Source organism: Fringilla coelebs (assembly GCF_963513975.1).
Source record: "Fringilla coelebs genome assembly, chromosome: 5".
In the NCBI taxonomy this organism is placed as follows: Eukaryota; Metazoa; Chordata; class Aves; order Passeriformes; family Fringillidae; genus Fringilla; species Fringilla coelebs.
Window position 1 is genome coordinate 6,036,303 of NC_140033.1, and position 21,378 is coordinate 6,057,680.

General features: G+C 40.1%; 1 protein-coding gene across 1 annotated transcript in view; it reads left to right on the plus strand.

The window, feature by feature from the left end:
* The window catches only part of CELF2 (CUGBP Elav-like family member 2), a 373,570-nt gene that overhangs the window by 320,394 nt on the left and 31,798 nt on the right, over positions 1–21,378 (plus strand). The window contains exons 8-10 of the mRNA XM_084206937.1: positions 1,149–1,307; positions 3,360–3,423; positions 13,246–13,380. Coding sequence (XP_084063063.1) covers positions 1,149–1,307; positions 3,360–3,423; positions 13,246–13,380 — 358 coding nt within the window. The remainder of the gene's footprint in view (positions 1–1,148; positions 1,308–3,359; positions 3,424–13,245; positions 13,381–21,378) is intronic.

The window sequence follows — 21,378 nt, forward strand, 5'->3', positions numbered from 1 at the left end:
ATGCTGTGAAGTTGAAAAGCAGTATGAAATGGATTGACAATTTCGATGACTCATAAAATGCTTGAATTAATTTGAAGAACTGAATCATTGCAGTATATAGCTTGCTGTCTTGATCTGAAAAAAATTAAGACTTGAAAGGTTAAAATATGAAACGATTCTTAGCAGGGAAAAAACCAGAGAGAAATCAACAGAGACATCTTTCATAATCACATCTCATTGTCTCAGTGTCTTTGCCCAGGAATGCCCAATTCGAAGTCCAAGGGAAATTCCAGTTTACCTCAAAAGTCCATTTGGTCTGTGACCTCCAACTTCTTCCCAAGGGTCCCTCAGCCATGGGTGAGGAATAGGCTGCAGACCAGACCTCTAGCTCTTTCTTACAGCTTCCCTATTTCCTAAGGCATCTTACAGCCTTGCCATACCATGTAACAAGAGGCTGATAGAAGCAATAGAAGAAGTGGTGTCAATCAGGAATGGGCTGCTATCACCAGAACTAGTCCCTTTTGGTCTGCATCCTGCCCTTTGTTCACATCTCAAGGGTGCTTGGTACAAAGCGTGCCCGGGAGCGGACCGCAGGTGGGTGAACTGACCGGGGCTCCTTGCTGTGAACAGGGCCGGTGCCTCGCTGATGTAAATGGGTGCTGAGGTAAATCTGCTGCTCCCAGTCTCTCCAGGGTGCACACAGCAGCTGCACTGAGCCTGATGGCACAGCCAGACCGTGGTGGCAGGGCGGTGTTGGCTGTGTGGTCCCTGGCAGCACGGAGGTTGGACACCTCTCCCTTTGGCGCTGCCTCGAAAACAGACTGCAGACAAAGCATCACGTCCATCTCATCAGCTGTGAAGCTTAATTAAAGAGGACTGGTACACTTTGCTGTCTCTGGCAGCAATTTTGATAGCTGGAAGGAAAAGAGAGCCTGAGGAAAGGTGCTTTATAAAAAGAGCTGGGGAATCAATAATTTCTCCATAACCTCTTTTTGTAAGAACCTGAAAACCTTAGTCCTTGCAGTCCTACACGTGCCAGTCACAGAGAGAGGGTGAACAATCTGGTTGTGCCAGTGCCAGTGGCCCTACAGGACATGGCTGAGCTCACGAGGTGAGGGTGACCCAGTGTGATTTAACCCTTCTGTCTTTCCTGATCTGTCCAACCACAGGGCTGCTCTTCGCCAATCGTGGTGAAGTTTGCTGACACCCAAAAGGACAAGGAGCAGCGGCGTTTGCAGCAGCAGTTGGCTCAGCAGATGCAACAGCTCAATACTGCCACTTGGGGAAACCTCACAGGTCTTGGAGGACTCACACCACAATATCTAGCTGTAAGTGGTGGCTGTATTATGCTCTATTTATTTTAGGACCATGGTAAATCAGTTCTACTAAACTCCCTGCAGTAAATTGCTAAATGGTCCAGGATACACTGTGTTTCCTCCTCTGGGTGTGTTTATCTGCAAAACAAAGCATAGATTCATAGAAAGGTTTGGGTTGGAAGGGACCTTAAAGATCACCTAGTTCCAACGCCTCCACTGTAAATAAAATTTTATTCCATTCATTTTATTGGGGGTTTTGAATGCTAGAGTCTATTTTTTGTAGCTGTAATGAAATTTAAGTTCTTCCTTAGGGGAGGACAGATAGGCAGCTGAACACTGTAGAAGCCATATCCATACGGTACAGCCTCTAAACTAGAATGTTGTAGTTCAATCATCAAATTTCCATATTTTCATTTGGAAATGGCTTTTGCTATAATGCATGGTCCTGTCAATGCTAAACATGTATGGTTCATATCCCTTATACAGAAAGTGAATGTGGCCTGGAAAAGCCATAAATTTAAAATGGCCTTTTTCTTAGTCCATTTGTTAGATGAGAAACAGGTGGTAGCTGCTTTCCCTGCTGGAAAATCTGAAATCCACAGCCACATGACTTTGGTCCTGGATGGCCAAGAGAGGTTCCCCTTCCTCACAGCTGAGAGGGAGGCTCTGCCTTTTGTGGCTTTGGAGTTGGGAGCTCTGGTTGAGGAGCTTTTGGATAACTTGGGGCTTCCTCATGGTTCCAAGACAAATATAGCCTCACTAAGCACAAGACCAAGTACAAGGTCTTGGATCAGGGCAATCCCAAGCACAAAAGCATGGATCAAGCGCAGCCCTGAGGAGAACTTGGAAGTGTTGATGGATGAGAAGCTTACCACGGTTTGTCAATGTGCACTTCCAGCCCAGAAAGCCAAACATGTCCTGGGCTGCATCCCCAGCACCGTGGGCAGCAGGTCAGGGAAGGGGTTCTGTCCCTCTGCTCTGCTGAGACCCCACCTGCAGGGCTGCATCCAGTTCTGGAGCCACCAGCACAGGAAGGACACAGACCTGTTGGAGCAGGTCCAGAGGAGGCCACAAAGGTGATCAGAGGAGGAGGAGAAGCCTCTGGGACCTTTGAGTTTTCCCTACCTGAAGGGGGCCGCCAGCAAAGCTAGAGAGGGCTTTTTCACAGGGGCATTTTGTAATGGGACAAGGGGTCATGATTTTAAACTGAGAGGGGGCAGATTTAGAAAGAACAAATTGTTTTCTGTGAGGGTGGTGAGAGAGTGGCACAGGTTATCCAGAGAAGCTGAGGCTGCCCCAACCCTGTTGGGGTTCAAGGCCAAGCTGGATGGGGCTCTCAGCAACCTGATCTAGTGAAGGTGTCCCTGCCTGGGACAGGGCAGTTGGAGGTGGAGGAACTTTGAGGTCCCTTCCCAACCAAACCATTCTATGATTCTGTGAAATGGATGTGCCCATATATATGTACTGTGTATGTATAAATACATCATTTGTGTGCATACAATGTTTTGATAGAGTGATATAAACAGCAATTTACCCAGCAATTAAAAATATATATTAGTACTGAGGTTGGCTAATTAATGCTGAGATAGGCTAAATTGCTATATAGACAAATACAAGTCTAATGAATATCTGTGTGCTCGATTCATAAAGATAATAAAGAAAAAGCTGAATTCACAGGGGTGGGGAAGAATGGACTATGATTGACATAGATGAGTTATGGTAACTACTAGACTACAGAGGGTTGTAATTAGTCACACTATGTTGGTTTAAATAGATTTAACACCTGGTTGTTAAAAAGAATAAATTGATTAATTGTTTTAAAGCAGCCATGTTATTGAGTTTCCCTTGTGTCTCTGTGTTTCTTAATAGAGATTAGACATTAATATGGATTTACAGCATTGACTCTAGGGATGTTCATTCCAACAGCAGACAGAAGCAAGAGACTACATAAATGTAAAGGAAAGCAGAAATATTCCAAATGTGAAATGATAGCCCATTTTAGTTTTATCTTCATTTGTTTCATTACTGTCAGATAGATTGCTGTGCTGTGTTGTTCATTTGCAGCTCCTGCAGCAAGCAACTTCCTCCAGTAACTTGGGTGCCTTCAGCGGCATTCAGCAAATGGCCGGTGAGTTAAAAACCCTTTCATTTTGCTCCTGCTATGTTTTGTGTTCTTAAGCTATTGAATTCTGTACCTCTAATAATCACATTGTCAGGGGGTGGAGGGGGCTGTTGTGTATTAAATGTGGCAGATGTATTGGCAGGGGACAGCTCACGGTTCAGCGTCAATAGAAACACTTTCACCCCTCGTTCAGAACTGAAATTAAACCCGGTGCTCCCAGGTTGTGCAAACAGTTTGTCTTGCATTAGTCACCTGCCATTTGGCCAAAGTAACCAATTGTAAATTGCAGGAGAGCTCTTAGTCCCTGCAGCCGTATCCTGCCCTATGAAAAGTGTCAGGAAAGCAACAGCAGGATTACATTCTAATTTCCAGTGAGATTTCTGTGTCCTGAAAAATCAAATTAATGGCAGCCCTCAAACATTTTAATAATATGTGGTGAAGAAAAATGTTCTGACCTTTTTAATGAAACCCAAGATTACAGGCCTACCTTCGGTATGAATTTTCAGGCTCCTTTTATAATCACAGAAAATTAACTGGGTGCCTTTTTGACTTTGGAACCCTAGTTGGCAAAATTACACAACAGAGATTTTATGTAAAAGTATAATCTTCAGTCTGGAGGGAAAAAAGAAAGAAAGAAAAGGGGAAAAAAGAAATCAAAGTGCGAGCGGATTTGAAAGCCAGCTAGTTGGAGGGTTTCTTAGTAATGAGCTGTGTGCCAGTAGTAACTGATGTGTAGTGATTAGCAAAAGGTCATTCCCACTGTGTGACCTACCATGCTGATATCCTAACTTAACATGATGCTAGAGAAGGCAGCATGTGCAGTAAATCAGAGCACAGATGCACATTATGCCTGCCGTGAGGAACTGTTAAAAAGCTTTTTTTTTTTTTCCTTGTTACAGGGGAAAAAAAAAGAAAGAATCACAAAACCCCTAAATTGCTACATTAGTTTATTTTAATCATGAGCCCGCTGAATCAATGAAATACAACATTACGCTTGCTTCATCATCACAAAACAAGGGCTAAAATATTCAGAAGTCTTTATGAGCACCATTTCTCATTCTTTTTTTAATCCTGGTCTTTTGCTGCTTCTGGTTCTGCTTTGAAGGCAGCCTGAAATACTTTAACAAGTATATATATACCACACTGTATGGCTATACCCCACAGGTATTCTTTGCTCAGTCATTATATTATGCCATTATTGCAGTGACATCAGAGAATAATGGGAACCTTCTGTCTGACAATATAAATTGGCCTACAGATGACAATATCTCTGAATTATTCTCTCTTCCTCAGACCTGCTGGCAGTGCTTGCTGGTTCTATTATGTTACTCTTGCAATCTAGTGTTTTTTTCCATCAAAATAATGTGTCTTAATATGATAAACAGATCAGAGCAGTTCAGCAACAGTTTTATACTTGGGAATTTTGGAAGTGGTTTTGAGCTCAAAGATTGTGTTTTAATGTTTTCATATTTGGTTAGGTCTACAAAAATGAAAGAATTGGGACACTGAGGAAAAATAATGTGATATCCATTGCATTATGTGCACCTTAGAAGTTTTTGCTGCCTATTTCTCACTGTTAGTGTAGATTCAGCTTTGTTTTCAAGAACTGTTGAAACTAAGGATTTTAGTCAAGTATTTCCAGGATGGGTTTTCAATCCAGGATGGGATTTATTCTCTGAAAATCATATGGTCTTGAGACTGGAAGAAATTCATCTTACGAAATCGTAGTGGCACATCATTGTTACTCAAGGGATATGCTTTTTTCAACTGCAAATTAGATTGCTAATGCACTTATCTATGGGATCATGTGGTGACTGACTGCCTCTCTTGGAAAAAAATGTATTTTATATCTTATATGCATGTTATCAAAACAGCTCGAAGTTTACTCCTTTCCCCAAAACCTGTGACTTGTAAATCTTTATGTTCAAGGTAAAATTAGTGATACAAAATTGTTCTCCAAGCTGCATCACTACGTGAAAGTGCCAAAGACTAAGCACTATTTCATTGTTAGAACTGAGAGTTCATGTCCTCTCCTTGGAAATCAGGCAGCACCATGTCATGCAGTGCATCTGGTATTAACAATTTGTATATTATGTTTCGTGAAAGGAATAAAAAGTACTCCTGTGTCTGCAGCAAGAGCTTGCATTACCAGCTGAAGCTATCCTTGAACATTTGTGAAGGCCTAGAGTTTTTTAACTTAAGCTGTAGAGGTTCATTTCACAAAAAAGAATCTAATATGTAATTCCATATTGCATGTAGTTTGCCTATTAATATAGCATTTCAAAGTGAGGAATAAAATCCAGACACAATTGAGTGAGGTGCTAAAGAAGATCCATCACTGCAGCTTTCAAGTTCTTTGAACTTTGTGTTTGAGGGGTGCAACTTTTATCCTTGAAGTCGATGGGTGTGCTTACCACGTAATTCAGACACTAAAACTTTGATCAAAAGCCACATGAGCCATTGAAATTCCATCCTTACTTCCATGTCAGGGCTCTAACATCTCTTTTGTGCTTAAATCTTGATGAAGTCACGGTTTGCTGCATTAGGACTTCTGTAGAGCTACCCCTTTGTACAAAATTAGGGCCCTTTGGATCTGCAAGTGTTTATTTGTGCTGCTAAAGCTTGTGTTTTTCTCTGCACAGAACAGGAGTGGCACAGCACACACCCCACTGCAAATGTGAAGAGTTATTCGCTATGCTCAGTATATTATTTCTTAAATCAAAGCAATTTTCTTTGCTAGCAGAGCAAAGACATTGCTCTTCAGTGTGCAGTTTTAAATTCCCTCCCCCTAATGCCGCGCCTCAGACTGGTTAAAGTAGTTCTTACGTTGCAAAAACAGTGATTCTTTGATTTTGGGGAAGGGAGTGGGATTTTTAGGTGTTTGTGATTTAAGCGTATTGGAGTTTGCTTGTTTGTTTGTGTATTTCTTTGTTTGTTTGTAAGCTGGTAATACAGTCCAAAGAAAAATGGGGATTTTTCTCTAAAACTCTCTACCATACAGATATTAATCACTCAGCACCAGGTCTAAAAGTGAACACTGTTCTTGCTGTAGCAGCCAACTGACCCTGCTATGCATCCAGCATTGTGTGAAGTTCAAGCAAATCACAAAACTGGTTTAACGAAAATTTGAGACCCTGAAATTTGAGAGACAAAAAGCTGTAGCTTGCCATTTAGCTTTCCAAGCTTTAAGGTTCCATGCCTAATTCTGCAGTTTAGTTTTATCTCATTTCTATAGAAAAATGAGATTTTCATGAAATCATTCTACTTCATGGCTCAAGCCAAAGAAAACAATGTAATATTTTGAGACTGGTAATAAAGTTGGGAGAGCTGGCAGAGGTGCCTTTGGTATTACAGTAATCCCCTGGTCTTGATTACAGGCACTAATTGTACCTTGCCAAAGTCTGCTTCATTGTCCTGTGTAAAACATGCAAGGACATGCATCCTTATGAGTGTATTTCACAGTGAGCACCTCCTCACTTTTCCTCCCCTTCCCTGATATCTCCTAATCCTAATGCTAAATTTAAAGGCAGTTTTTCCTCTCATGTTTTTCCTCTCATGTGTTTCCTCTCCAGCCTCAGTGTCTAGCCTGCACTTTGTCTTTGGGGAAGGTTAATAATATAGATTAATTACATTATGTGGTTTGATTGTCTTACTTTAAAAGACAATGTAAGCTACATTAAACACTAGCAACCTTCCAAGCAAGCAAAAATTCCTCCTTCAAATACAAACAAATTGCATGGGAAGCTTAGTTCAAAGGAGATTGATCTTGCTTGAATGTTTGAATTGAATTTGGCTGGCACTGGAGCAGGTCCTAAAAGCTGCAGTTATTTCAACCAACCTGCCTGTTTAGGAGCTTGGGAATTACAATACAGATAGTGTAAAAGGAAGTTTACTATTGCTAGGGTGATTGTAGAAAATATTTCAATGTTTGCAATATTTAAACCATATATAGTCTAGGAAGATCTTCTATAATCTATTAATATAAAATATTTTGGCAGGAACAAATATTGGTTCATACAGCAATATTTTTTGTATGTGTGACCATTCAAGACATAAAAAAATGTACAGTACTCATAAAAAATACAAGGGACTTCATTTCATGGAATAGACAGTTTATTTTGCTTTCTGAAGTTATACAGGAGGAGAAACCATGGGGTTTTCTTTTATCTTTAAGGTCCCTAAGCCCTCTGCAGCTGGGACTTTTTATATTTTTCCAATGCATATATTTTTCCAGCGCTGTCCAAGTTCTCCCACAGTTTGGTTGCATTTTGGGTTGAACTTCTGGCTCTCTCTGAGCCCTGCTCTATCCATTCCACCCTTCTTCCACTACCCAAGCCAGATTTCCTCCTGTTGCAGAGTCTGTAGGAGCAGATGGGTGAGAGAAAGTTTGTGAGGTTCTGCTTTCTGAATATTTCCCTCTAATTGTTGGATTGGCTCCGTGGATCTGGAGGGACCAGTTGGAAGCCAGGACCATCTGCACAGAGGCTCTATAGTTTTGCATTGGCCAAAGGATCCTTTATATCCTCTGACTCTGCCATGGCTTCATTCCAGCAAAGCCATACAGAAGGAGGATTTCTCCTGCTATGACCTCTTTAGGGATATCATATTAAAAGTAAAGGTCACTGAGAAACTGTTTCCAGCTCAAGGGAGATAGCTGTTTCTTAAAGATAACTACCAGTTTTCAAAATGTTGACCTCAGGGACCAAAAACATTCAGCTTTTGTAACACTAATTCCATTGAAAGTCCTAGTTATTTTAATACATAAAATTAGCTTCTTTTTTTTTTCCTTCTTTTAACTAATAAATTAAACAACTCTGTTTAGCATTTTTGGAGAGACAGAGTTTGCAGCAAGTGAGCCTGTTCACAATCCACACATTGCTCCTTCTCAGAGGAGAAAGAGAGGCACCTTGAGAGGAAAAAGCAGTGTTCAGCAGTTAGGAGATGTGCTTATTCAGGTGGTAAAAGTGCATGGTGTGCAAGTCTGGCCAAGTCTGGGCACAATATCTGTAGCTCTGTGTGGGCTTTCCATAACCAGCAAATGGAGGGCGAGGGGGATTTTTATTGCCTTAGTCCCTCTGTGGATAGAATTCATCCAACTGAGCCTCAATAGTTTGGAAAGTAGGCATCCCATCTCCCTGCAATGTCAGTGGGAGTCACTCCCAGACAATGATTCATCCTACCAAGGCTGGGGTTAATCTATTTTATGGATATTAGGAAAATAGTACATATATTGGGAAGAAATTCTTCACTGTGAGGAAGGTGAGGCACAGGGAGCTGTGAACGCCCCATCCCTGGGGGTGTTCAAGGCCAGGTGGGACAGGGCTTGGAGCACCCTGGTCTAGTGAAAGATGTCCCTTGAAAGGTGGGCTTTGGGCTTGGAGCAACCTGGACTAATGGAAAGTGGCCTGCCCATAGCAGGGAGGGTGGAACTAGATGGTCTTTATGGTCTCTTCCAACCTAAATGTTCCATGAGTCAATGGTTCCATGATTCTCTTTTAGGATCAGATTATTTCATTACCTCCTCTCTCTTCTTTGACTATAGCAATAGCCTGAGTGAGGAACTTATTTTTTTGGACAAAGTTAGATCAGGTGAATCCTTCCCACTAGAACTGAAGAAGTTTTAATGGACAAAACCACCCTCCTTGCCAGAATGTGTTTAGAGCATGTATAACCTGAAAATGGGCTGAAATCCTACATAAGTCAAGGAATGGCTCAAGGGGTGTTGGAATTAGATGGTCTTTAAGGTCCCTTCCAACTCAAACCATTCAATGATTCTGTGAACCTGCAGTCAGGTTTAAGCACGTGCTCTTAAAATACAGGGCAGAATCAATTGTGGACGTAAAAGTTGTTTGAAGGGCTTTGCTCAATCAAACAGTAACTGGTCAGGCTACCTCAAGCACTTTTCAGATAAGCAGCTTTTCTAAAAGTAGCCACAGAATATATATGGTTTGATGGAGGTGGCACTTAGATCTCCTATTTTAATTCTTAGAATATTGCTGGAATAGCCTCACCCTCCACACCTTTATACACATTTTACCATCAGCATCCAAAATGGCTGATGTCAGTGTTAGCAAATAGTTGCTTTTTAGCCTGGAGATGATAACTTTTGCCTTAATCCACATTTTTTAAGCTGCAGCCAGGATTTAATTCAGGTGGAATAAATCCTAATAATTGAGAAGGATAAAATTTCCGAAGCAAAGGAAGTCAAGTCAGTGGGAACTGCTTATGAGCGATCAGATTTGGTTCTGATAATCACCACTGACTTTGAAACTCTCCGTGCATATTGTGCCACTCAATGTAGCTGGTGCCTTCCTTTTTTTGGAATTTGTGCAGTAAGCAAATCTCAGCTATTTTCTAATATGATTTTTTATTATGGTTTTTGAAACCCAAGAGCTGATGAGGCCTAAGAAGTCTTGAGGAACGGCTTGTGACTCCATTCCCTCCTCTACAAATACCCAATAATTCCAAATTTACAGTTATCACAGGAGAAAAGCTGCAGTGACTGAAACGAGGCAAATTACTTCATTGTATGAAAGTTTGTGTCAGAGGCAGCACAAGAAGTTGTATAATGTAAATCTCGTGCTCTCAAATTTCCCCATGTTTTCACAGAACTGCATCTGTGACTGTGCAGCACTACAAAAATTTCCTGTGAATGTGCTAATAGGCCTTATGAGAATGTTCTATCACCATCCATCTGTCACTTTTTAACAGGCCTGATTGGCAAGCACTTGTAACAACTGACATCTGTTCTCGCTTATTGATATGTAGATTTATGGTAATTGCTGTGAACAATAAGACACAAAATTACCTAAGGTGAACATTAAATTAAATTTTCATGCCCCTATCCTTATAAATAATTTTTTAAAAAATCTTAAGTTTCAAGCAAGGCATACTGTGCATCTGTTTTGTACATAATTTAATTGTTTTTTTAATCTGCCAAATAACAAAATGAAAGTTGAATTTCTTTGCAATCTTGAATATTTGCCAAGCTGATAGCACATTGGTAAATACATGTTATTAAAAATGGAATCAAACTGTATTGTGAATCTGGGTTTTTTAATCATTTCCCTTTAATTCCCAACATTGTCTCCATCATGAAGATCAAGAGTTATTCCTTACCCAGAAGGGATTTTTTTTTTCCTCCACAGGAAGATATTCATTTTTCATGTGCAGCTCTGCCTATGAGGCTGTTCCTCAGCGTTAAGCAATTTGCATTTCTTCAGAGAGAGGTGCATTTGCTGAGTGAGCAGCACTTTCAAATAAAATCCATCTACTCATTTGCTGTCCAGCTCTGTTGCGGGATTTGGGACTGTTTTGAAAAAAACTGTAGGATGTGAAATATGTGAAGAGTGTGTGTGAAAGGGGAGAGAATGAGAGACCAGATTCATCCCACAGAACTGCCGAACTGTACCTTAGCTGAGGTTCAATTGAACCAAAAATCCCCATTTGAAAGCAAAGTACTTTTGGGGTCTGGAACTTCAGAGCATTTGGTTTCCCTCCTCCAAATTTGTCCAAGCGAATGGGACGTTGACACTCCTGACAAGTTGATGGGGGAAACCACTAAAGAGGGAGCAGAGATGGTAAAATGCCTGGGGAATGTGAAACAGTGATGACAGGACTTATTTTTCAGATGTTTGAGCAGACAGAGGATCCTAAAGAAGATGCATATTAAGTGATAAAACTGTTGACAAATGGGCTCTAGAGCTTGCTGGGTGACAGTGTGTGCCATGAGCCCTTGCTGACACTCACATGTGGGTGCTCAGTTCAGTGGGGGTCTTTGCTGTCCTTCTCTTACTCAGGTGTGACAACAGCCCACAGGCTTTTCTCCTGCAGACACCCAAGCTGACACCTGTAACACCTGCAGGTTGTTTTGTGGCCAGTCACTGCTACAGTAAAACAAATTGGGTGAGGAGACAATTTCATCACCACCAAGATCTTGTTCATTCATCTTCTTTGGGGTTTGAAGCTCATTTGCCAAATTGATGGGTTACTCCTGTGGTTGTTTAAAAAAAATTTTTTTTGTGGAATGAGGCAATGATGGTATTTGTTTTGCATTCACAGAGGTGCCAGGGTGATTCACAAGTGCAGAGCGAGCAGTTGTTTGCTCTGCTGCCCTGTCGACCTTGTCTGGCCTAGGCTGTCCTCTAGAATCATTCTATGTTCACCACAATTATTTACTCCTACCATATATACCATTTAAAAGTCCAAAGGAACCCTCACACAGAAGAAATAGGAGCTGGTTATGACTGATCCTTTTGATGAATAACTAAACAGTGGGTGATAGAAAGCCATTCCTCTGGAGGAGAGCAACCTACTGCTTCCCCAAATCCTTGTTACAGCATGGCACGAAAATACAGCCTCAGTGAAGATCAGCAATCCAGTTTGCTGGATATTCTTTGCTGAATTACTTATCCTCCTTAGGAAATAGGAAGGTAAATTGTAATTAAGGACCAATATCAGTTCAGGATGAAACTGAATTCCATATCTCATTTTGAGGGTTACTGACTGCTTTGTTTGCAAAGATTTGGGTCCCAGTTTCTTCCATCCCTAAAATCTTGTTTGAAATAGTCTGCAGTTTTATTATCAATGCAAGATAATTCTTTGGTGGGAAAAAAAATACTTGACCCAAGGCAAGCCAGTAAGCCAGATGAATAATTTTAAAAAATAAAAACGGTATTGTTTGCATACATGTGAACTGTGTCTTGCAAAATAGTTTGAATTAGTAATGTTTGAGAAAAGCCTTATCTTTTAAGGTGGTCTTTAGCCTCCAAAAGAAACCTTAAAAAGGTTTGGTCATATAATTTCTCCAAGTGTCTTGTTCCAGTTCCAGACTATGAATTGGTGTATCTTGGATCAACTAAAATCTTAATTCCCACCATTGCAACTGTGTCACATTTTCAGAAACACCAACACCTGAACTGAATTTGGGCATTGACTGAGACACCCACATTGGAACCTCAGTCAAATTAGGTGTTCACCTGAGGCCTGACCTGCCTGTTGGAACATGTTGTATTTAAATTTGGGGCTTTATTCAGAAATAGATGTTTATATAAAGGTTCATTTCACAGTCCCTAATGCTGTGACAGTGAGAATTCATCTTTATGGAGATTATTGATTGTCCTAACCTCAGTCTGCAATACTTGTGTTTGAAAGTAGCATCACTCTCCATTCTTGCAGGAGTTCTGAATTCCTAGAAAGTATCTCTCCTTCATTGCATTTTTTTTTCTTCTTAAATGTACTTGGCAAATATTGTATTTAAACTTTTTTTCATTCTCTCCAAGTTGTTGTTAAGCTCCTCTGTTTGAAATACAAAGTGTGAAGGGAGAAATAATATCTCTTGTAGGCAAACTAACATTCAGAAAAAATCAGACAAGTTTCTAGGCATTCAAACTGGGAAACATGGGAAACAAACTTTATTAATCCCAATTATATGACCCTGTCCTGAATGTGTTTTAAATGCTAGTTATCTTCTTTATATCCCCTGTTGTGTCAGGAAATAATATTGTGCCTGGGCTTCACACAGAGTTTAAATGACTTTTAATTCTACACTTCCCTTAGAAGAGGCACAAACCAGGTTTAATTTTCCTCAAGTACAGGCTGGTGTCTTTGGTGCATTCTCTCAACTCCAAGGCAGAGAGATGAGAAATATTCCTCAGGAGCTCTAAGATGTGGTTTGAGATTATTGATGTTTTGGGAATGAAAAGAATCGAGTTTATTGGCAAGGTACACCCCAAGCTCCATGAACATTGAAAACAGCACTTTTTGATGATGATGATGATGATGATGATGATGACCTGTTTTAATTAACCCTCTTGCTTCTCCACACAGGCATGAACGCTTTACAATTACAGAATTTGGCAACTTTAGCAGCCGCAGCAGCCGCCGCCCAGACCTCAGCTACCACCACCAATGCAAACCCTCTGTCCACAACGACTGGTGCTCTGGGAGCCCTCACAAGTCCTGGTAAGAGCACAGTGCCTGCTTCCAACACACAAACACGGCAGCTGAGGGCAAGGTGGGAGTTAAAATGCTGGTTCCAAGTTGTGTCGTGAGTTCCGTGCTCGTGTTAATTGCGAAGAACCTTGAACAGCTGAATGCGTCTTTGTTGCTGCTATTTCCAAGCAAGTAGCTGCTTTTTCAAGGGGTCCAATGTGGATATGTTTGCTTTTCCAGGTTCATTTCAGGGGCCATTAAAGCCTGACAGACCCATCTTAATAAACTCTGCTTGAAAATTACAATTGCATGGGAAACTTAAGATAAAATTATCTTTTCACAAAAAATTCACAACATGACCAAATCCTTCCCATCCAAAGGAAAATCAGCTGAGGTGGTTCTTTTCAATCCCCAAGATACTGATTTTTGATTCCCACCACATGCAAGTATTGCCTTTACCCCTCATGAATTTTCATTAAGTCCTTTTTTTTTCCTTTCTCTTGCTGGATCTCAATTGAGCTTTCTTCTTTACTTTCTGACTACACAGTTACAGAAGTGATATCAGATGCACAAGGAATACACAGTCAGATTCTGATTTCATTATGGGGGAAAAGGGGCAGGATAAGAGGTGGAAATGCCTCCATGACCACCATGTGGATTTCCAGTCATGCATATCTGATGTCTCCAAAGTCTTAGAGAGAAACTGGGGCAAATTCAGGCTTAGGTAACACTTCAGAATATCCAGAATCCACAGAGAGAAATGTTGATTCAGTGTACTTACTCTGAGTTTACAGTGATGTAGCTGAGTAGAGAATTTGGCCACTTATGGTTACATAAAGGCTGCAGGGTGTAATTATTTGCATCATGAAGTGTGTTTATTGCTGTTCTAAAAAACATTCATATTATTTTAGACACCACTAAAGAACATTTGTGTTTAATCTTGTTTAAGTGTGTATTTATCCCCCATGAAAAAGTAATTCATGGCAGACTGAGCTCATCAGTAAGGAAAACACTTCACTGCAAAAAAGAACTGGGACTGAGCATGGTGTTTGGTCTTAATGCTGGCCAGGGCTCCCATTATATTACAGTTTTATTGTTGTTTGGGACAGAGGTTAAATGGAAAGAAGCCTGGCTAGTACTAACTCTGTGTAGAATTTTCCTGTTTCTGGCATGAGCCTCATCTTGACCTAAAAATAATATTCATTAGCAACACCTCTGAGAAGCAGGTTGGGTGAAAATAACTTTGGCTTGCTGATGTGTTTTTTTTTAAACCTGAGCAATCTCTTCCCTCTGTCCTGGAGCTGGGACTTGGCACTTTGGAAGAGGCTACTCCCAGTGTCAGTGTTCCCATGTTACACCTGTCTGAATGCCACCCATTTACAGAAGCAGAAATGTTGCATTTCATGCACGGTCTGTGATATCTCTGCAGTCCAGCTGATAAATGTCTGAGCAGCCTTGTCCTCCCAAGACACACACAACAGATCTTGACCCACCCTGGCAAGAACTCCCAGGGCAACCCAGTGCACTGCACTGTGGTGCACAGGGGCTGGAAATTAACTCCCTTTTTCTTTGACAGTGGCACCAGAATATTCCTGTTGTGCACTTTGTTTTGCCATGTACACACAGAAATTGAATTCAACCTTAAGGGCCACATTGCTCTCCTTCCCTATCCAACACAGTCTTCTTATCCAGCCTGTTTGACTTGCTGTTCCCTTTTAACCTGATCTTGAGGCTCCTTGACACCTGGGAGGTTGTTTTAGCTGATGTCCAGGTCTGCAGAGGCCCATGGCAGACAGGTGCTTCCAGTGGGCTGGGCAGATATAGCTTTGGGGTAACTGGAGCTAGTATTGGAGAGCAGATACCAAGGGTTTTTCCAAAGAGGTTAATGATTTTGGCTAGCACATTGTACTTGTGTTATTTTAAAACAATTCTGGGTATTTAGCCTTTCAAATAGGGTCTTCAGAATGCCAGTTGCCTTTGAAAGTCTTATAGATGGCACCCGTACACAGTTGTCTCTAATATTAGACAGCTTGAAGAATCTCTAATAGGTCCACTGACCTATTTATGTTGCACAACCAACCTAAAATCAAGCCTTGTTAAAGTGTTCTTCAGTTTAACCTTCCTTATCTGGTTCCACATTCTCCACCCTATTACATATTTTGTAAACCTGAATAATATCTTCAATGATTCTTCTCTGCTCCATGGAAAATGAATTTAGTTTGATAAAGCTTTTCATAGTAGCTCAAAGTGTTTCCACTAAAACTTGAAATATGTTGACAGAAAACATTTAAATCTGCCTTTCAATGTGTGGATGTTTGGAGGCCTTAAGGGTATTTTTTTGGTCTAGTTTTCCTTTAATAGAACACTTCAGCTTGTTGTGTTTCATAAGTGTAAATTATTTTGTCTGATTTCAAAGCCTGCACTAAGCCCAGGAAGAAATGTTTGCATCTCTCCAGATAATGCATTAAATTAATAATTTTTAGTTGAGAAAACAGCCCACATTTGTGGCAGTGCAAAGGTAGATGCTCAAATTTAATCCTTTTCTTGATGTTGTTAAAGGCAAAATACTGCACAGAATGGAGATGGGCATAAGTGTCTACTTCCAGTATGTCTTGAACCATGGCAGCCACATAAATCATATCCATGTTTCTAGCCAGATATATCTCCCCTGAAAATCCCCCCTGAATCAATCTTTGACCAAGACCTCTTGTCATAAGAGTCCCAAAAGATGGTTGTTTCAGCTGAAATTCATCTTGAAGCTTAATTTTACATCAATTAGATTCAGCACCCATCAGTGCACCACACTAGTACAGAGTAGACAGTGGTCAGGCCAACTTCAGTGCACTGGCAACACAGAAAAACAGGCCAGGGAGTGAGGAGCCAGTGGGACATCTGATATTTCAGGATTTCCAAACAAATTAAACTCCAATGCTCTTCCTCCCGTGCATTCTGACTAAACCACAAGAGAGTCTAAGGACACTCATTCTCCTCCATGTGCTAAATACTTTCTCTTAAGCTTGAAAGAGTATTCATTCAGAAAGAACAGAGACAATACAATCCCCCAAACTATTAATTTTTTTATAATTGTAAATTTATAATTTCAATTTTGCATACCCATGGAAGTGTCTCCCTACAGCATTGTTAGAAATGATTTTTTAAAAGCCTTTGCTTAAAAAAACATGAAAGATTAAGCTTTCATTTTAGTAAAAATCCCCTCAGGCAATAAATAGGTTCTTTTGTCTCTTGGCCCTGGAAAAAAAATTTAAATGGTTTAAATTGCCTATGGTTAAAGTAACTGTTTCTTGCAATTATCAGATGGTAGTGAATAAAAATTAAAATGAAATCATGAAAGACTAAAAACCAGGTAAAGGCATATTATGTCTTTCATGAGTTTCTCATGGGTCTTTTGAAGACTCATTTAATCATCTTTCTTGTCTTTTATTTTGATATGATAATTGTTTCCTTTATTTACTTTAATCACCTCTATTTAGTTAATTAATTCCTCACTTTATTTTCATTTCACTTGCTTAAGATAATTTTCTGTATTAAAGACAGGTACCAGTACTACTTCATAGTGGTTTAAAGGCAGATACCTGTAGTACTTCATAACACAAGGATTTGGGCTGGAGTAGCTTTTACCTGACTCCAGGTTTGCCTCATCCAGTTTGTCTCAGTTCCCTCTGGGTGGGAACCTGGAAGTGTCCATTTCTTGTTAACTGGGAAGGGATTTTGAAGGGACTACCTCAACTGTAAATATCCCAATTTGGACAGGATGAATCCCATCTGAGTGTCAGGAACATTTTTCTCTCCTCCAGAGACTGTCCTTGACACATCCTGTAAATGGATCACAGAGCAAAGAGCTCGCAGGGAGGATGCTGTCCCAGAGCCTGCAGAGATGCAGTGTTCATTCAGGGGGTGGTGGGAATGCCTGGAGGTGCATGTGAAGGAGGCACATATAAGCTCAGAACCAAAGTATCTGTCTCTAACACTGTCTGGCATTTCATTTCCCCCAGTTGACCCACTACTCTAATTTTCCCAAGGGTAATAATGTGTGCTCTGACTGCCCTGGGTGGTGCAAGGCTCATACAGCACTGTAAAACGTGGGCCACTCAGAGCAGGTTGGTAAAAGCCATGTCCAGTCAAGGTCTGAGTATCTCCAAGGATGGAGATTCCACAGCCTCTGTGAGATCATTTCAATTTTTGTTTCTTCAAATTCACAGATAAATGTTTGTTTCAGTAACCAGTAGGAAAGCCCTACTATGTGTAAATGAAGAGACAAAACATCTAATTATATATCCAAATTTATCTGCGTGAACATACACAATGTAATTTCTGAGCTGTGGGGGGATAGAATTGCTAAACCAGAAGCTAATTCAGTTTCAGACCTAGAAGCCTTCTTTTTCCATGACATTTTCATGATTATTTGATTCTCTAAACTATTATTTATTCACATAGCTGAACTAGCTATTCATGCTTCAGTAAAAAACTCTTTAGGTTTATCTGCTGTGTAAACCTAAGAGGAAATATTTGGGGGAAAAAATACTGATAGGGTAGAAAGTGAGGAAGTGATACTTTTTTTCTTTAATGATCTCTTAAAATCCAGCACAGATTTTGTCATATTATGTCAGTATTCAGCCATTAACTCTTACGCTGAAAAAAGAAAAAAATTCTCCTCAGCACTAAGGTCTAAAAATACTCATTTTCAGACAGATGCTGACATTGAAGAATAACAGTCCCCAAAAAAGGAAGACTGTGAAGTATAGAATAAACTGCAAAAGAAAAAAAGAATTATACTGCCTTTCCTGTAAGAATTAATTCATTCTCTCCCTCTGGTCAAAGCAGAGAATTATAACTTATAGCTATCATCCGTGGCTCATTATTTTCTCTACCCCCTAATCTAGTATGAAGATTGTCTTTGTTAGTTGGAAGGTGGTCATGTTGTGAGCACAATTGTTGAAATGGTAGAGATTTTATAGAATATACAAGATGCTTTAGCTGAGGAGCAGTGAAGAATGTTCAAATAACCATTCTTAGAAGATCTGCTTTTTGTTCACTTCAGTACAAAACATTTTTCTCCCATCAGTGGTGCAAGGCTGCCACCATGACATTTTGTTAGAGGCCAGTGCACCCACTGAGATAGTTGTGATTTGCTTCCAGGATGATTCAAAAATAACCCTACCAGTAGGTGTGTAGGAAGGTCTGACAGTTTGCTAAAGACTGAATTGAAGTAGATGTTTCATGTTGGAAAAGATTGGTTTAAAATGCAGAATGGCACTCGTTGTGCTGTAGTACAAATTGATCATTTTTGTGCCATTTCATGTGGAATTAATGCATGTTACATTATTGTAAAATCATTTAAAATAAGCTTTATTAGTTTTAAAGGACATAGAAAACTTCCCTAGTATAATTTTCATTATTTTCAGGGTAAAGATAAGGTTGATAAATGTAAGACATAGCTTAAATAAAGGTTTTAAAATACAGTGTATATACTGTGCACACACTTAACCCAAGCATATGGTTTTAAATTTTGCATTTAAGTCTATCTTAGTGCTTGGAGGACAGAGAATTTCAATGACTTACCTCTGATCTGAGCACCAATATTTTAAAAGAATATATTTTCAAGGAAGCTATGGAAGAAAACCTTGCCTTAGCATGGCCACATCCCAGTCCCTGTTACTGCCCTGCATAGCTCAAGGAGATTTGTGGCAGGACAAGTATATTTCTGAACTGTTGTGTGTCAGCTGGCCTTACACACATGGGGTTAGATTTCTGAGTCTGGAGTTAGGCTCCTCAATCAGTGAATTGATTTTGACTGCTCTTAGTCCCTATGGATTATGCTGCTTCTTGGAGATATATTGGTACTAAGCCCATCTGATTATTAGGCCACCCTTAAGGAGGCATGCAAGCACAAGTGCCAAAAATAGGAAACTGGGCATGTAATTTTGACCTATATTTGTAATTTTAATAATGCTTCAATATGTCTTAAATTACTAAAGAAGAAAAGAATGGGAATTGTGGCTAAGCATCTCCCAGAATCCCAGTACAGCAAAAGGATTCATATGGAGCCTCCCTGGAACAGCACTGTCTCTCCCTGGTGTCCTCATTGGAAAAATGAGCCAGTGATAACCTGCAGGGTGCTGATGGCAGCAGACAGGCCACCAGTTCACTGGGATGACCTGTTTCACATTTGTCCCTGAAAATGTAACAGGTCTTTGTACATTCTCCTCTCAGGAGGGCTTCTGAGCATCAGTGAGTGCAGCCTGAAGGATCTCAGGGATGTGCAGGCACTGAATGGGCTCAGGGTGGGCAGAACCCCTTTGTGGAGCAGTGTGAGGCTGCCTGACAACTACAGGGGTCATTTTGGCAAAGCTCCTTATCTGTTTTAGAATCAACATTGTCAGTTTATGAATTTTTGGCAGAGAAATCTCCAGCTGTTTCCTCAGAATTCCATTAATACCAAAGGACAGACACATGTGCATATTTTCAGTCAAGCATTGTGCTAGTTAAATTTTTTAGGTTTGTTTTTTTCTTTCAGGAAGCAGCATACAGTACTAAACCATGGATTAGTAGGATCTAATTCAACAGGAGACATGTTTGTTTTTTAAACATTATTACATTATCATCTTCCTAAAGTATTAAATCCATTGCCTTAGCACATTTCAGGATTTACTTTGCTTGCAGTATACAAATAACACGTATAATACATTATATTTTGTAAGTGTCTCTCTACCCCACTCTTAATCTCTATTTCAAGCTACAAGAATCCCAGTTTGTAAAGAAAAGCTTTTTTTTTTTCTTTCTGTTGGAAGCACTATTTGAAGTTCATTCAGGGTTGCTTTCTACTAAAAAAGATGATAATATCAGCTTGCCTACACAGGTAGATATGTGAGCTTATATGTAATATATCTTACAAGAAGTTACAAGCTCAGAAAATGCTGCAGTTCATAATACCCAGGAAATAATGTAAATCTTAGAAAAACTCATGCATTTGAAGGAGCTTTCAACTACTGCCAACACTGATTTTTCAATCCTACTGGATCGTGCTTTTGTCCATGAATACTCCTGGTCTGTTTACCCAAGGCAGAAAAAATATAATTAATAGTAAAAAAAAAAATTAAAATCTTAATTTTATTCCATTTTTTATTATTGCTACTGTCTTAATTGTTTTAACATTCTCTCAGAAGAACTAGTTGCTTGGATATGGGGCTACTAAACTATTTTATGCAATGGCCAAACAAAAATGTCTCCAACAGCTGCATGAGTTTAAAACCAAGCAAAGTAAACCCTCAACTGCCTTTGCTGTTTGCACAACAAAAATGTGTAATAGGGATGAAAAGAGCTAGTGTCACAGTGAACTCAGTACAACTTTACAAATGGTCTGCAAAGGGCCTGGCTGAGTAATTTTACATGAGGCAGGATGATCCTCAAGGTCTGCAGCTCCCAGGGGTGAACAAGTGCATTTGGTGGATGTGCTATTGCAGTAAGGCTGGGCTTGCACACCCCACTTGGAAATCCATCTGCCATGGAAATAATTGTATGCACCTTCTGGATTCATAACTCCTTTAACAACAAACTCAAGTTTTCAATATATGGTTTAGCTCATCCCTATTCTAATACCATGGATAGGACTCCTAAGTGTCTGAAGGAAACAAGTCTTTTAGAAACATCCTGTTGCAATGGAAAGACAAACACCTCCCAAGGACTGTTTACATTATCTTAAAACAGATATATGAGAGAGGTGAGAAAGAAGATGAATCAGGCCATCCTCTCCCATGTAGTAGAATTTGAACTGGCATATATGTGTGTGGTGAGCACTTGTAGAACAAAAACATTGCTTACCTTGAATGATAGCCTTGGACTCTGCTGACGCTCTTCTTTCTTTTTTTCTTTATCCTTTTTTTTTTCTTTTTTCCATGGAGAGATGCTACTGCACGTTGTTTGTCAATGCTTAGTGCTGAAAATGTGTCAAAGATGTTGCAGGCACACCAGGGGCCATGTGAAGGAACCTGTACTCCAGGCAGGAGATCC